This window comes from Myodes glareolus, chromosome 21 (assembly GCF_982192425.1).
Source record: "Myodes glareolus chromosome 21, mMyoGla1.1, whole genome shotgun sequence".
NCBI classification, from domain to species: Eukaryota; Metazoa; Chordata; class Mammalia; order Rodentia; family Cricetidae; genus Myodes; species Myodes glareolus.
The window spans coordinates 15880794-15897301 of record NC_142046.1 but is presented as its reverse complement, the minus strand read 5'-3'; the positions used below and the strand labels follow the sequence as shown (position 1 = coordinate 15897301).

Below are 16508 nucleotides of genomic sequence, written 5' to 3'. Positions count from 1 at the left end.
ATGCCCTCTGACAACCCCAAGACTGGCCAGTGTCTTGATAGATCTGGCCTGAGAATCTTCGAACGTCTTTAGCTGCCCACACTGGAGAAATCTCATCTCCTCTTCCTTTGACCAGATGCTGTTCAGTGCTTTAAGTCGCTGTCAGCACAAGCCCTCTCTCACTCCAGCGCCATGGCTACCTGTTTTAAAGGCCATCTCTTATGAAATCGAACACTCGGTACTATGGGGCCACATCTGCTGGGTCATAGCATTTTCTTCCGATTAAGCAGAAGGCCTGCAGAATTGGGCCCTGTGAAAGGGCTTGGGCTGGCATGGAGGAACATGGAGTTCCTGCCTGCCCTCTTACTGCACTTCCCTTCAAGTGCTGCCCTGTGTGACTGCGGTGGAGCTAGAAAGCTAAAACCATTACAGGAGAGTGCAGGGGAGCATTTCCACTCATGACCTAGTTCTTTCCATTCGCAAGAGACTTCCAGAGAACAGACGTCCCTAGGCAGAGCCAGTAGTCTAGTTGTCACCCTGGCTCTGCCCGCCACTCCACCCTCATATAGTTGTCATTCAGGGCTTGTCTATGAGCAGCTCTTATACCCTGGCCTATGCATGGGCAGGTGTCTTCGGTACTTTCTCTGTTACCGTGGTAACAGTGACTCAGAGTTTGGCGCCTCCATCTGGAGTGATGGGAAAGTCACAGCAGCAGGAGCTCAAGGCAGCTGGTCAGTCCATGCCCACTGTCAAGAAGCAGAGTGCTGGTGCTCAGCTCTGTTTCAGACAGTCCACCACCATCCCACCACCCCACCACCCCACCACCCCCAAGGGAACGGCGCCACTCACAGTGGCTGGGTCTTCCACCTCACCTAACCTATTCAGGCATGCACAGAGGCCTGACTCCTCTGGGTCTCATTAAGTCGACAGTGGCAGGGTGCCACACACCTTTAATCCCAGCACTCAGGCGGCAGAGACAGGTGGATCTATGTAAGTTTGATGCCTGCCTGGTCTACAAAGTGAGTACCAGGATAGCCAAAGGTGTTTCACAGAAAAATCCTGTCTAGAAAAAAACAAATAATAATGATAAGATTAAGCATCACAGAGTAGGGGAAAATAAATAAGGATTAACCATCGCCTGGATTGCCTCGACCTGCAGGTGTCACCGACAGGTGTCCAGGAACTGGGGAACCTGGCCATGTCTGACACTTTTGAGCACCAGCCACTTCTCCTCCCAGGTCCCCAAAGTCACTGGATGCCCTGGAGTCAGGCCAGTCAGAGGAGGAAGTGGATGAACTGACCCTCATTGACCACAATGAAATTATGGCCAGGCTGACACTTAAGCAAGAGGTAAGGATAATCATCAAGCAAGAGGGAGGGGAGGGGAGGGGAGAGAAATGTGGCCTTGGTTGCCCAGCAGGGAGACCTGAGTTCTCGGGGGAAGTTCACTGTCCCTTTCTTGCTATTTTCCAAAAGTGAACTTGGGCCTTACAAACCCTCTCTGAGCCTCATGCAGGTACTTCTGAGGTCAATGCACAAGAAACAACCAGCAGTGCTCAGTATAGCCAGCATTATGAGACATGTATATGCTGTTAATAGCATGGCCCCTCCCACTCCTCTGGACTCTGAGCTCTGGACTCTGTTTGAGGAGCCCTATTGACAAGAACAACACCCAGACATTTCATGAAAGAGGAAGAAGCTGACCCAAGAACCTTGTCTCTTCTCTGTACTGTTCTAGAAACTCAGGGTTTCATGGGACATCTCAGAACAGGTGCTACCCTGTGCATGTTCCTGGGCAAGCCTCAGTGACTTCCTAGCAACACAGGAAGACGTCAGCACTCGGGCCATCAGGGTGCTGGTAGGGTTAGCAGGGTCCAAGCAAAGCTTCTGCAGAAAGAAGAGCTCAATTCCTTCTGGAAAATCAGGTCATGAATATAGGCAACCTTGTCCCAGGTGGGAAACCCAAAACACTCAGAACTCGGAGTCCAGGGGGGAACAGCAAAGTTAAGCATTCATGGAATGTACAGATGGGATATTGGCTCTGTCATGGAATGTACAGATGGGATATTGGCTCTGTCATGGAATGTACAGATGGGATATTGGCTCTGTCTCCCTTGGAGTCACAGTGATTGAACTCCCAACCCCACCTACAGCTCTGTCACTAGAGCAGATTAAAGCTTGTTTGCCTGTGGAAATAGAGTTGGTCTCCCACTGGCAGGCTGGGTTTAGTGGCCCTAGACACATCCGATGTCATGAGTAGTCTTACACTGTTTTGAGCTCTTCTCGTGAAGTCCTTCTCAGAACAGCCTGTGGGGCACGGCCCCACAGATGAACCCTACTTCCTTCTTCCTGGGAGAGGGCCTAAGCCCCAATGTGGCTTCCTGTCTCCCAGGCTAAAGGGCTGCCTCTCTTCTTTGAAATTTCACCTTTTAGCTAGGAGGTAGAGGTGAGGTGAAACCATAGTGCCCTGACCCCACATGTCCTCTGGAAGGTGATGTGCCCTGGTACCCATAGCGTCTGGACAGCTTCCTCGATGCTGGTCTCCTTCAAGAGTTCTAACCAAAGTCTTCTAAGTCTATAACAGCAGGGTTACACACAATATTGCCTGTTGCTGCTGAGCTGAGAAGAACAGAAAGAAGGGACCTTGGGCCTCTGACGCATGGTTTGTTTGTCATCTCAGCCTTGCCTCATGCTCTTTTTACTCCAGGGTGATGATGGGCCAGATGTTCGTGGAGGTTCAGGAGACATCTTGTTGGTCCATGCTACTGAGACAGACAGAAAAGGTATGGCATCTTCCACTGCAGTGGCTTTGTGTCCTACCAAAGGCATCACATGACCCTGCTGCACTGTCTTCTTTCCTGGCAAACACTGTGACTGGGTTGAACTTTGGGCCTGGGTCAGAGGAGGCCACCTCTGTAGACCCTGATCCTGTCAAGGCTGTGCCTGGGCATGTCCTCTCTTGAAGTAAGATGACGATGCCCTTGGCTCTATGGGCACCATGAGATATGCCCGTTGTTGGTACCTTGTATATACTCCAAGGGCAGCCCACTGGATAATGACCTGTTCAGCGGTGGTATTAAAATTAAAGCAGCCACAATGGCACACACTATAATCTAGCACTTAGGAGGCTGATAAAGGGGAGTCATGAATTCAGAGTCACCTGGGACCACATAACAAGGCCCTGTCTTTAAAAAAAAAAAAAAACTTATAGGATGGCACATGATCAGTCTCTTCTACCTTTCCTTGTATTTAAGTCATTCTTCTCTTTTCTTCCATGGATTTAGTTCAATTAGCAAGTTCCTAGGAACAAAGTTTGTTGTCCAGGAGCTGCCCCAGCCTCGCCATTCCCTCTGCAACCTGATCATCTGAGATGCAGGGACCGTATTCCTATACCTGGAAGTGAGTTAACTAGGCTCTGCTAACAGAGGAGCTGCTCATCCCATCAAGTTCTGTAGGAAGGAAACCGGGCCCTTGGGCTGGCCTAGGAGGAAGATGCAGGGCCTACTTCTTCCCATAGTCATTTTCTTTCTCTTCTTTTTTGAGACAGGGTGTGTGTTCCAGAGGTCCTCTTCTTACATTTTTTAAAAGGATTTAAAAGGGGAAGAGCATGCTGACACATGTTTTTAATCTCAAGATTTGGAAAGCAGGAGGATCTATGAGGTTCCAGGACTGTTTGGGGAGACCATGTTGCAAAACAAAACAAAAAAAGGAGCTGGGGTTATGGCTCAATGATTAAAAAAAAATGCCTAGCCATTAATAAAGGCCCTAGGATTAAACCCTTAAACCCTAGCACTGGGAGAGAAAAAAAGGGAAAAGGATATAAATGACTGAAAAGTGATGTAACCAGATTAAACTATAGTGAAATCACTCAAGACTTCCAGACTTTAAACCTTAACCCAACCAGGTTTTTTTTTAGGGGGGAGGGGGCTTGTTTTGTTTTGTTTTTTATGATCCAGATCCAAACTAAATTAAACAGAGTGGTTCCGGAAAATCACATCAACATCCATTTTTATCTAGGATGTAAACTGGCTTCTGACCTGGCCTTGTGAGGCAACTTTCCTGTCCTACCAGCTCTAGCCAGGCCAAAGGCACTCTGGACAGGAAGCCCAAAAGCCTTCTGGTCTACCCACTGGGTCTGCACAAAGGAGATTTTTGAGCTCAAGTTTCAGTAAAATTTGAGGTCCCTGCAGAACCAGAATTGGTTTTACCTGGGAATCTTACCTGAGACAGAGGCTATGGGCCGCTCCAGAGTGGGTAGGGTGCCCATTGGCAGATGGCAAAGCTCTTCAGGCAGGTAACTTCCTGCACCAGTAGTATATGAGTGGCTCAAAGGCCCTGGGAGCCATGGCTCATATGTCTGGGACTCGGCTGTGCCAAGCAGGACTAAGCCCATTAGACAAGTATGCAGGAAGGAGGCACACTTGCCAGTGTACAGCTTCTCTCTCAGGCAGTACTATGAGAAGTGTGGGACAGAGCGGGCTGGGTATGATGTTGGGCTCAAGCTCACAACCTATCCATTTCTTGGGACCTGTGTGATGACCTGTTGCTTGGCCCCCAAGCTTCAAAAGGATCTTATCCACACCGACACTACGAGCACTGTAGAGTTTGGCTCAGGCTCCCACCCAGAAGCCAGGGCTGTGTCCAGCATGGCACAGAACAGCCATCCTTGAGGCAGGCCTACTCTCTGTCTCACACATGGGCTATAGCCCTGGTGCTCATCAGCAGGCTAGAGCACGCCATACAAGAGGCCACTTACTCCTGCAGTGGTCCTCTGCATTTGTGCCCATTCTTCCAGAAACAGGTGTATGTATTGGCCCCATCTCGGCTTTCTTGCCTGGAACTCTTTCTAGAAAACCCTAGCATAACAGTGAGCTGGTAGGTTAGAATACAACTATGAGGCTGAGCACAGTGCAGGACCCAGGCCCCATGCAGCCCAAACACAGAGTGATGGCATGAAGTGCCACACATATCCTTGCAGCTCCTCCACCCCAGCAAATGGGGAATGTGTGAGAGAAGATTGGAGAGACCTTCTGGACCCAGAAAGTGAAGCTCAGATAGCACCCAGCCATGTCTAGTGTGGTACAGCACAGCCAGCCCTGAGCTAGTTCACTGTGTCTCACAAGACATTCTATGCTTAATATCTAAAAGTATGGGCAAAATAAATCACAGCAGTAAACAGGGCTGCTAGGACTTTAGAGAGACAGGAGTCCTTGACTGGCAGTTCCTTTCCCTTCAGAAGGAGTGGGTACTACTAGCCTGAGGCCTCCAGCAGACAGGCAGGCACTCCAGCGTCCGCTTAGGAGTTAGGATGAAATTTCCCACATTTTTTAATTACTGGACCTGTCATCTAAAAACACTGCTTCTGATTTGACTGCAAGAGCTGGCTGATTACCATTTCTGCCCATAGCAGTGAGGAGCCATTGAACCACTGGGCTTCAGGACAGTATCTGTGCTTAATTCGAAGGTGGCACAGTCCAGAGCCATTGTGCCTAAGTCTCCACCCCTTCCCAGCACAGGGTCACTGAGTAATTGAAGCTCGTTTCCTGCACTGGGCCTCAGACCCTCCCATAGCTTGGCTCCCCAGGCAGCCCATCATTCGTAGCTAGTGTCGATGAGATGAAGGATGCGGGACACAGTCAGGAAACAGGAGCTTACCTTGCCCTCCCTGGCCTGGCTCTCAGGGAGAACTCAGCATGGTGCCCATGCTGCAGTCCACAGCCCGCACCCTGGGTCCTGCATCAATGGCTCCTTTGTGTTTCTGCAGACCTGGTGCTGTACTGTGAGGCCTTCCTGACAACCTACAGGACCTTCATCAGCCCTGAGGAGCTCATCAAGAAACTGCAGTACCGATATCCTTCCCGGGTCTGCAGCCTTCAGTCTGTGAGACCGTTTTTACTTGCGTTACACCATTTCTGATGATGTAATTGGGGAAACTGAGGCTGGGTGTGAACCTGGGCATATAAGGTAACTGAGCTGCATAGTATCACCAACCCTCAGGTTCTCAGCCCTTTCCAGGGCAGCCTGTTGCCCCCCCAAGACCAAAGATAGCACTTTCACCTTTGTTTGTTTGTTTGTTTGTCAAGACAGGGTTTCGCTGTAGTTTTAGAACCTGTCCTGGAACTCGCTCTTGTAGACCAGGTTAGCCTCGAACTCAGAGATCTGCCTGCCTCTGCCTCCCAAGTGCTGGGATTAAAGGTGTGTGCCACCACCGCCCAGCTAACATTTTCACCTTTACAGTGGGGCCCAGTTCCCATCCAATCCTGCTGTGTCCTGACCCTGACTCTCACAAAATGGCAGAGGAAAATGTAGAATGACGTGAAGGGCCTGCAATAGCGTTCTGCTGCACTGCCACACTGCTGAGGACAGCTGGGACCACTGGGCGGGTCTGGAAAAGACTGAGAAAGGTTGGGAGAAGGAGGTAGGTGGCCCTGCCAGGGGGCTCCCTATAGGTTCTCCACACTGAACCCTGGATGTCCAGCTAGTAGGCAGACTTAAGAGAAGGAAACTGGGGGCTGGTGAGATGGCTCAGTGGTTAAGAGCACTGACTGCTCCTCCAGAGGACCCGGGTTCAATTCCCAGCACCCACATGGCAGCTCACAACTGTCTGTAGCTCCAGATTCAAGAGAATCTGACATCATTATACCAATGCGCATGAAATAAAAAGTTAAATAAAGTTAAAAGAGAGAGAGAGAGAGAGAGAGAGAGAGAGAAGGAAACTCAGCCAGGTGATGGTGTTACACACCTTTAATTCCAGCATCTGAGGCAGAGGCAGGCAGATCTCTGAGTACAAGGCCAGCCTGGACTACAGAGTGAGTTCCACACAGTATAGGTAGGACCACACTGAGAAACCCTGTCTTGAAAAACCGAAAAGGGAAGGAGGGAAGGAGGGAGGGGAGGGGTGGGGGGACAGTGAAGACTGCTTACGACAACTAGTGACTTCAAGGCAGGTCTGGCCCCTTCTACCGCCCTGGCTAGGTAGTGGACAGCTCCTCCACCACAGGTAGGCTTTGCCCCTAGCCCAGGCCTCAGCCGTGGGGATTGTCTCTCCCCTTGTTAGTGGCAGAGACCCTGTGTTCTTGAAAGAACTCACTTTTGCTGCCTATTCCCTTTCTCTTTCCTAGAGGCCTGTCTGGGAACCACAGTTACTGGGCCACTCCCAGCCACATAGCCTGTGACTGCCATCTGCTGGGCAGCTGCTGTCACTGGGGCAGCTCTCCGCCTTCCTGTGTGCCCTGAACCCTCTCAGGGGCTCCCTCACACCTCCTGTCCTCAGTCTGACCCTGACTAAACGTCCTGGCCTGTCAGGACAGGTGTGGTCATTTTCCATTTGTGGACCCTAAACACCTGCCAGAGCCTGGCCTAGCAAAAGACTATCAACTACATCTGCCAGGAACATGTCAAACCTGACATATATTGCATGTGGGATCCCACCTGGCTGTGAGACCATTTTTATTTCTGTTACACCATATTTCCCATGGTGCCGGTGAAATGGAGCATGGGTAACTGACCTGTGTATTCCCACCTCCAACCTCTACCACCACCCTGAGTTTCTCATTCTTCCCCCATTTAGCCTCAGCCAGCTATTTATGGAGACATCCCCACCCCAGACTTGGGACAGCACTTTTCTGGGGGCCAAGTAGATCATCCATGTGGCATGACTCCCCTTGAGTGCCAACACGCAGGTCATGGGTCACTGGGAAATAAGGGAAAGAATGGAAAGTTAATGGGAGCAGAGAAACAGCAGGAAACCACAATCTCCAAAGTAGACTCTGGCATCAGTGGTCATGAGTCAAGTGTGAGGGCTGTCATGGGGTGGGGAGCACCTGGAGAGTCTGTTGTTCCCACAAAGGAGGACCAACTTGGCTTTCCAAGGCACAAGCTCCCAGGAGCATCCACACCGTTGTGGTCATGTGGCTAGGGAAATGATCTCTGGATGGAAGCCCATAGGATGGAGAGAGGGGCTTTTTAACCTGTTCACTCTCTGGGCCCTGGGTTTTCAAGGATGTCTAGAGAGGGATCTGCGCCCTCAGCCAGCATGTCAACACTCAGGTCTGACCCGCAGATGCCCTGGAGGGTGCAGCAGCCTGTGGAACAAGTGACCTGTACTAGATTTGCACATTCTTGCTACACACAGACCAGGCCTTTGCTTCCATAAGCTAAGTCTTCACTCACCAGTTCCCAGCACTGTAAGTGGCTCATGGGAGTAGAGCCTCAAAATTAGCATTCCATGCAGACCCTGTCCTATGGACCTTAACCCACATTTTACATACGAGAAGTTCTCTCCCTTCGCTGACACATTCAAGAAACGAGTCAGCAAGAACACGTTCTTTGTGTTGGTGCGAGTGGTGGATGAGCTCTGGTGAGTTCCTCGCCTTGGGGTCCCAGGGCTGGTTGGCCAATGTTCAGGACTGCATTGCAGCAGGCCACTAGCTTGCCGTGGGGTGATCACCTAGATCGCCCAGCTCTTACACTCCACCCACTGTGGGGGTATGTGCCCCCAGCACAGAGTATTGCCCACTGGTTCCATTGATTTGTCCCAGCTCTGAGGGTAGGGTGGGTTCTAGACTCTCAAGAGAAATTCTGCCCCATCTAGGACTGTGTCTTCCTGAGTTATCTTAGGACGAGTTCACAGAAAGACTCACAGTAAGCAGTTCTGGGGGTGCCACATCTGAATCCTTGCCCTTGGATGGCATCTTGTTCATGTGTGGTGGCTGTATACTGCTGAGGTCAGGAATGGAGGAGCTCAGTGGAGATGAGGATCTTCTGCCCTGACATAATACCCAGCTTAGACAGGATCTTCCCCGAGGCAGAAAGCAGCAAGTGTGTTGAGTAAGTTGGCAGGGACCTATTCCAGAAAGGCTTCTCCCAGCACTGTCCTCAACTGGGTCCTACGTTTCACCAAGTGCCCTTGGCCCTTAGCCTGGTGGAGTTGACGGAGGAGATCCTGAAGCTACTGATGGAGCTAGTCTTCCGTCTAGTGTGCAGCGGAGAGCTCAGCCTGGCCCGTGTACTCCGGAAGAACATTCTGGAAAAGGTGGACCAGAAGAAGCTGCTCAGGTGTGCCCATTCCGACCAGCCTCTGGCAGCCAGGGGTGTCGCAGCCAGGTGAGCCAGTGTCCCAGCACTGTGCTGTAGATCAGAACTGAGCCCAGCAGCTGCCTTTGCTCACAGCCCTGTGACGAGGTGCCTCGGGGACAGTCCCTGGGCTCCCATGACTGGGCCTCTCCCCGTGCAAATGGAGGAGATGGATGTGCTCTGGGCTGTGGTCAGCTCTGGTTTTCCCCAGGACTGATGTTACCGTCTATGTCATCCTGACTTCCTAAAAGCCTGGGAAGTCTTTCTTGCCCTCTGCCCAGCTGGTGCGGGTGTGTTGGATGGTAGGCATGTGGAGCGGAGGCGGGAGAGGAAGGAAGCCAGTTACCTGAGAGCAGCTCTGTGGCCCAGAAGGGCCCAGAAGGAAAGCCTGCATCACTCTCCCACAACCATGCTTCTCATGCTGTGTTCCAGGCCAGGGACCTTGCATGATTTCCACAGCCACGAGATAGCAGAGCAGCTGACACTGCTGGATGCCGAACTTTTCTATAAGATAGAGGTATGTGTTGAGGTGCCCTGTAAAAGGAAGCAGCTCTCTGCCTGGACACTGCTGCTGACCGTCCCTAAGGAGAGCACCCCCAGCCCACCCCAGACCGGGAACACCGCAGGCTGTAGTGCCATCTGTTCTGTTTCCACCCAGATTCCTGAAGTTTTGCTTTGGGCCAAAGAGCAGAATGAGGAGAAGAGCCCCAACCTGACCCAGTTCACGGAGCACTTCAACAACATGTCCTACTGGTGAGAGCGGCCTCAGCACTCGCTCAGTTGGTCTGGGTGGCGCAGCTCAAGCGTCATTGGCAGAGAGGTTGAATGGCCTGAGCTCCCTCCAGAGCATGCGGGCTCTGGCCTTGAACTTTGGGCACCAGAGAGAAGGCTGGGAGGGGGTGACTTCCTACAGAGCTGGTTGAAGAGGCACCATAGGCTCTCAGTGAGGCCTGGCAGGGAAGAGTGCCAGGATTGGCTGGTGACTCTGCGAGGCAGGAGGCATCCTCTCTGCTGGACCAGTAAAGCCATCAGGGCTGCAGCTCACCTGGCTGCCTTGATAGAGATCAACCGATAAGCAGAGGAGTGGATTGTTAAGGCTTTGGCAAATCAAAGGACACCTGAGTTCTTTTCTTGGGAGACAGTCAAGGTCTCTCTACAGAGCCCTGACTGGTTGTCTTGGAAATTACTAAGTACACCAGGTTGGCCTTGGACTCACAGAGATCCTCCTGCATCTGCCTCCCAAGTGCTGGGATTAAAGGGCACGCTGCCACTGCCCAGCCTACATTCTCCTAATTTAAGGGCCACCACACCCGGTTTGTCTCTGAATTCTTAAAGCAAAATGAAGGCCAGCTCTGTGTGTGTATAACCCAGTCATTTTGCCTTTTCACGATGTGACCAGGTGCATCCTGCTGTATCAGCCCTACCCCACATGTCTGCAGTGGCCCCAGGGGAAGGTTTCATTGCTTCTCAGTGTTCTTGGAGGCCTTGCTTCTCCCTCTGCTTGGGAAAGGGCCTCCCCTCACCAGTAGCCACCATTCCAATCTTAGTGTCCTAGTTTCTAGGGCAGATAGGAGATGCTTCCCTCCTGAGCCTTGCCTGATCCACAGCTCTGGGCAGGCTGGAGGTGCACAGTGCCCTTTGGAGCCATGGCCTCTGACGTCCCTGACACAAGTGCCCTTTACAGGATAGGAGAGTAACCCTGTAGTGACCCTTGTAAACCATAGGAGGTTGACGCCACCATGAGGTCAACCTTATTGCTAAGGTTCTAAGTTTCCATCCCCTTGGCTGACCAAGTGGTTTCCTACTCAGCTGTTAGCTGATCTCTGAGCCAGCGTCAGGCCCCATGAGGCCTTTCCCTGCTGAAGATGCTTCAGCCCCCAAGCCTCCCTTGGAGAATCCAAGGTCCTTGTTCTGGCCCCCTGAGGTACAGTGAACACCCTGAGATCAGGGACCAGATCCACTCTTAGCTTCCTTTGGCTTCAAGTGTGTAAGAACGTGTAACCACTGGCACAGGGGTCGCACATATCTCCCCTCCCGGGGCACCGAGCCTGTGGAAGATGGGCAGCTCAGCTGTTGCTTGTCTGGCCTTCCCTGCAGGGTACGTTCCATCATCATGCTGCAAGAGAAGGCCCAGGACCGGGAGAGGCTGCTTCTGAAATTCATCAAGATCATGAAGGTAACTGTGGCTCAGTACCCAGAGCCCTCCAACTCTGCCTGGGGAGGCTAGAGCCATCAGCCCTCCATTGCCCCTACCCTTACCACTGCCTCTCTGCAGCACCTGCGCAAGCTGAACAACTTCAACTCCTACCTGGCCATCCTCTCAGCTCTGGACTCAGCACCCATCCGCAGGCTGGAGTGGCAGAGGCAAACCTCAGAGGTGGGTGGTGGGAAGTCTGAACAGACTGGTATGGGCCTGATAAGATTGGACATAGGTCTCCATCTGGCCACCCACCTCTGTGTGACCAAGACAGCTGCTTCTTCAAAAACCTCAGCTTCCTTTCTCTGGCCTCCAGTCCTGTGACTTTCATGGTTGGCTGTGGGTCAACTCTCCCAGCTTCAGCTGCTGAATGCATTCTTTAGCCCATCCATCCAAAGTGGCCGTTCTGGGCACAGGACTGCACACTAGGCCTATTGGGTGGGTGAGAGGAGTGCCAGAGGAGGGGACAAGTGAGCCCACGAACAGGGTATTCTCTGAGGACGCGTCAGCCACAATAGGCCTGAGGCCTTCCACCATTAGCAGATGTCAGCAGGGCCTGAATCTGGCATCATCACATGTCACTAATCCACCTCTATCCTGCAGGGCCTGGCCGAGTACTGCACATTGATTGACAGCTCATCCTCCTTCCGAGCCTACCGGGCTGCCCTCTCAGAGGTGGAACCCCCATGTATCCCATACCTGTGAGTTGTCTCCCCGCCCACAACTCTGTGGTCCCCACACCTGATGATTCAGACCTCTCAGCTCCCTCTGTTCATTTTTAGTGTGTGTGTGTCTGTCTGTCTGTCTGTCTGAGTACATATGTGTGCTCACAGACTTCGGAAGAGAGAATGAGATACCCAAGAACTGGAGTTACAAGTAGTTACGAGTGGCCGTGTGGGTTCTGGGAACCAAACCCAGGTCTTCTGCAATGGCAGTAAATACTTTATTTTTTCTTTTCTTTTTCTTCTTCCTTTTTTTTTTTCAAATAACTTACTTAATTTTATGTGCGTTAGTGTGTGAAGGTGTCAGATGCCCTGGAACTTGAGTTACAGACAGTTGTAAGCTGCTGAGCCATCTCTCCAGCCCCATTTTAGTTTTTGTTGTTTGTTTGTTTGTTTCAGTTTTAGTTTTTCATGGCAGGGTTTCTCTGTGTAGCTTTGGAGCCTGTCCTGGCACTCACTTTGTAGACCAGGCTGGCCTTGAATTCATAGAGATCCATCTACCTCTGCCTCCCGAGTGCTGGGATTAAAGGTGTGTGCCACCGCGCCCAGCAGCAGTGAACACTGCTGAGCCACCTCTGCATTTTTAGTCTATTTGACTGTTCAGTTAACCACTTCACGTTAGTGGCTACAGCCCTGTCTGATGCTGTAGCCAGGTCAGACCCACAATCCTCTAGCCTGTAAGTCCTCTATAAGATTCAGGTGCTCCAGGCTCTGCCAGTGCTGAGCTAGTTTTTAAGGGATCTGTAGGGGGAATCTGACCCAGAGTCCAGAAAGCAAGGATTCATGTGGTTCAAAAGACCACCTAAATCTGTGCTCTGGCTTGCACTACGGTTCAGTGGCTGCTTATCATGGGCTACAGTTCTGGTGGCAAAGCCAGTTTACAACAAAGCAGCTGCCTCCTGAGTCTTGTCTCCATACAGTAACTGGCTTCTGCCTTCATCCCCAGAGGTCTGATTCTGCAGGACCTGACCTTCGTTCACCTGGGAAACCCAGACTATATTGACGGGAAAGTGAACTTCTCCAAGCGGTGGCAACAGTTCAACATCTTGGACAGCATGCGGTGCTTCCAGCAGGTGTAAGTACTACATGGTGCCAGCCTGGCCTCGCTGCAGGGAGGGGCATAGCCCAGAGTGCCAGGATCCCGCATCTGTGGGATGAGGTACAGTCCCTGCTCCCCTGGGTTTTATTAGGACAGCATGGGGAAATCCACATAAAGGGCTCAACTCCTTGTCTGGGCCTGGGCCTTTCGTGGCAGCCAGTTTGTTCTCCAGTTACATACAAGTCAGGAAGCAGGTACTCTCCAGGCCATAAGGAGGAGGCCAACTGGTCTACAGAGTTTCAGGACATCCAAGACTACACAAAGAAACCCTGTCCTGAAAAACAAAAAAAGGAGACTAACAATCCGGGCTACCTGGCTCTAGGGCAGTCAGAGCAGGCTTGGACATCACGGCCCACTCAGGATGGCCTGAGTGCGCCGCGTTCCAGACAGGTCTGCCCAGGGGACCCTCGAGGAGCGCTGCAGCAGTGCTAGTTGAGGGCCTAGAGCGCACAGTGGGCTGCTCACACTGTTTTATGTATGGTGCTGAGTGCTGCTGTCCCCTGTCAGCTTGGGTAGCAGTGACCCTGCCAGGCAGTTGACTGTGAGGGCCTACAGTTATCTGGGTTGCACTCTGTGAGAGGTTCTGGTCTAGCTATTCAGCTAGCCCTGGACTTGCTGACTGCCCCTCTCCCACCAGGCACTATGACATCCGAAGAAACGACGACATCATAAACTTCTTCAATGACTTCAGCGACCACCTGGCCGAGGAGGCCCTATGGGAACTCTCTCTGAAGATCAAACCCAGGAACATAACAAGGCGGAAAACAGACCGTGAAGAGAAGACCTAGGCACTGGCTGGGTGTAAGAACACTCAAGCGGCCCGGAGAGGACCTGGATCAACCAGCCTCAGAACCTGTCCACAGCTTGGCTATGTGGCAGCACCCGAGCCTGCTAGCCAGTTTCCTGCCTCTCTCCCTGTGGCTAAAGCCCCAGGGTCCACAATGAGCTAGCCGGCAGGCCTCGGGACTGGCTTGTGAACTGGCGGCCCCTGGTCTGGTTTTGTTTTCTGTTTTCTGTCGATGCTCCCTCCTGTTCCCTACTGTTCCCCTCCAACTGGGGAGCAACAGAGACCTGAGCAGCAGAGTAGGGCAGTGGCGGGCCTCAGCCCTCTCAAGGGTGCCCTCACCTTCTTAAGTGGCAGGTGCATAGAAGCCCCAGGACCCTTGGGTAGGCTGCCCTCCAAGGACATGGGAGGCAGAAAGCAGAGGAGGGCCATGGCAGGAATCTTTTAAATATGGAGGATGAGGCATGTAGACCTGGCCCAGAGGGTATGGTGAGTGGCGGCAGCAGCCACAGAGCTGGCATTCTCACAGTAGTGGCCCCAGACGTGTCCTGCCATGCATGGCCCACTAGGCTCACCTGCTACACATGACAGCAACACCAGTAGCACCTCCCTCCTGTGCCCCCACCCCTGGCCCAGCTGCAGCCGCTGCCCACACCACTGGCACTCTGGGGATCAGGAAGAGGAGGCAGAAGGAAGGGGGAGTTCATGCTGAGTTGGGGCCAAGGCTGTGTTTCTGAGTAGGTCAGAGTGAGGGTCTTTAGTGACCGAAGGAGAGGCAAGCAGCCCCTCCGTGCTTGCTGTGCCTTAAATGCCATCTCCTGTCCCTTCCAGGCCTACGGGCTTCCCTTCCACTTTGCCCGACCCCTGGCAGCCAGCAGGTCCCTAGTCCCTTTCTGTACCCTGGCAATGTCTGGTGTCCCCGAGAAGGCAGAGCAGGCCTGGGGTGTGAGTGCCTCCAGAGGCCTCCTGATTCCAGGCAGGCACTCGTCCCCTGATGTGGAGCCACCACTGCTGCTGAGGTTGACAATCGAGGGCAAGATGTTCAGGGCTCGGTGTTAGGGTCTCCCAGGCCCTGGCTCCATGGGCGCCACTGTGGCTAGTCGGCAGGTGCGGGTCAGATGTGCTGCCAGCCCTCCCGTGCCTCCAGTTCACTTTTGCATGGACAAGCACCCATTTCTTCTGGTCATGGGGCTTAGTCAAGTGGACACCAGGATCTCTGTGCTTCCTCAACCCAGTCATGGCAGCAGAAGGAAGACAGCAACAGCTGCTGGCCGGGTGCAAATTTGAAACAACTGTCGCTCTAAACCCCTCCTGGGTGTTTTTTTTTTTTTTTTTTTTAGCAGCTTTTATCAAAAAGGAACTCTGGGCTGTTCTTCCCCCTCTCTGTTTATTTGTGCTGTAAAGAGAGGGGGGTATCTGTGAACAGCCCCTTGGCCGGCTCCCTCTGGCAGCAGCCAGGGCACCCGGGTTGTTTAAGGAGTGTGTGTGGAGTCAAGCTTGTGAGCAGTCGTGTGGGTCTTTGGTTTGTTTCTCCTTTGCAGGTCCTTTCATTTCAGTCATTGCCTCCACCTCCTGTCCCTCACCAGCTCTGAGTGCTGCTGTGTGCGAGTGGGGGGCACTGTGCACATAGGGCCCTTCCTCCAGCCTCTCTCTGTAGCACAGACCACCAGGCCCAGCCTACTGGTGCCACAGCAGGCAGCAGGTGTATGGTCTGGCGCCTGCAGGTTCCCAAGCATGAGCTGGACAGAAGACGGTTCAGCTTCCAGATCCAGAAAAGCCAGAGCCTCCTGTAGTCCTGGGAGCCTTTGGTGGCCTAAGCAAAGGGCCAGGACAGCTCTGGAGCCTCCGTGTGGGGACAGTGAGGTGCAATATGTGGATTTAACTTATTAGCCAACAGGCTTCCCTAGTCACCTGCCTCTGGCTGAGGCTGAGCTCAGTGCTCACCGCAGCCTGGCTTCCACATGTCTGTTTCTCGGGGGTGGGGGGCTGGGAGAGCTATGGAGATCAGTCTTTGTAGGCACCTAAGTGGCACGAACAAGTCAGTTTTCAACAGAGGCCAGCCCTTACCTGTGAGTTTGGTATGGACAAGGATAGAGCAAGCAAATGCCACATCTGGCTGACCATGAACCAAGACACCTGCCCAATGCCTCCCAGTGTGATGCTGTAATATAAATCCCCCATTAACCTGTCCGACAGTGGCATCTTCCTACAGACATTACAAGCGCGTAACTTTTATATGAAAAAATAAACAGGCAAAAGCCGTCTGATGCCGCCTCTGTGTCCAGGCTTTCTGTACCAGGCTGCCTTGGGCCAATCCCTACCTGTTTGTGACCTAGTTGAAGGGGAAGGGGGGGTGGAGCCTAGGGCTCTGGTCGGCATTCTCTTCTCAGACCTGTTCTTGTGGTTGTGGTCGTTCTGGCTGAGTAGATGGATAGCACCAGGACCTGCCTTTCTCAGACTGAAAGGAAGCAGGCCTAGAAAACAGATTGGTGGCCATGGGCACTTACCACCACTCTGACAACCTGGGTTCTCTGGGACCCATGAGGTAGGAGAGAACTGACTCTTGCAAGGTGCCCTCCACCTATACACGCACACACACACACACACACACATATATGCATGAGAAAAAAAAAAGAAATACACAAGCACTGT

General features: G+C 52.5%; 1 protein-coding gene across 7 annotated transcripts in view; it reads left to right on the top strand.

Moving 5' to 3' along the window:
- Rapgef1 (Rap guanine nucleotide exchange factor 1) overlaps positions 1-16123 on the top strand; it is a 119108-nt gene extending 102985 nt beyond the window's left edge. For all 7 annotated transcript variants that reach the window (XM_085681440.2, XM_085681439.2, XM_085681441.2 and 4 more), the window contains 12 exons: positions 1218-1329; positions 2687-2762; positions 5744-5828; positions 8246-8338; positions 8899-9084; positions 9487-9571; positions 9713-9807; positions 11152-11230; positions 11330-11431; positions 11855-11952; positions 12920-13048; positions 13710-16123. In XM_085681440.2, coding sequence (XP_085537566.2) covers positions 1218-1329; positions 2687-2762; positions 5744-5828; positions 8246-8338; positions 8899-9084; positions 9487-9571; positions 9713-9807; positions 11152-11230; positions 11330-11431; positions 11855-11952; positions 12920-13048; positions 13710-13860 — 1291 coding nt within the window. In that variant the 3' untranslated portion in view covers positions 13861-16123. The remainder of the gene's footprint in view (positions 1-1217; positions 1330-2686; positions 2763-5743; positions 5829-8245; positions 8339-8898; positions 9085-9486; positions 9572-9712; positions 9808-11151; positions 11231-11329; positions 11432-11854; positions 11953-12919; positions 13049-13709) is intronic.
- Positions 16124-16508: the final 385 nt, after the last annotated feature.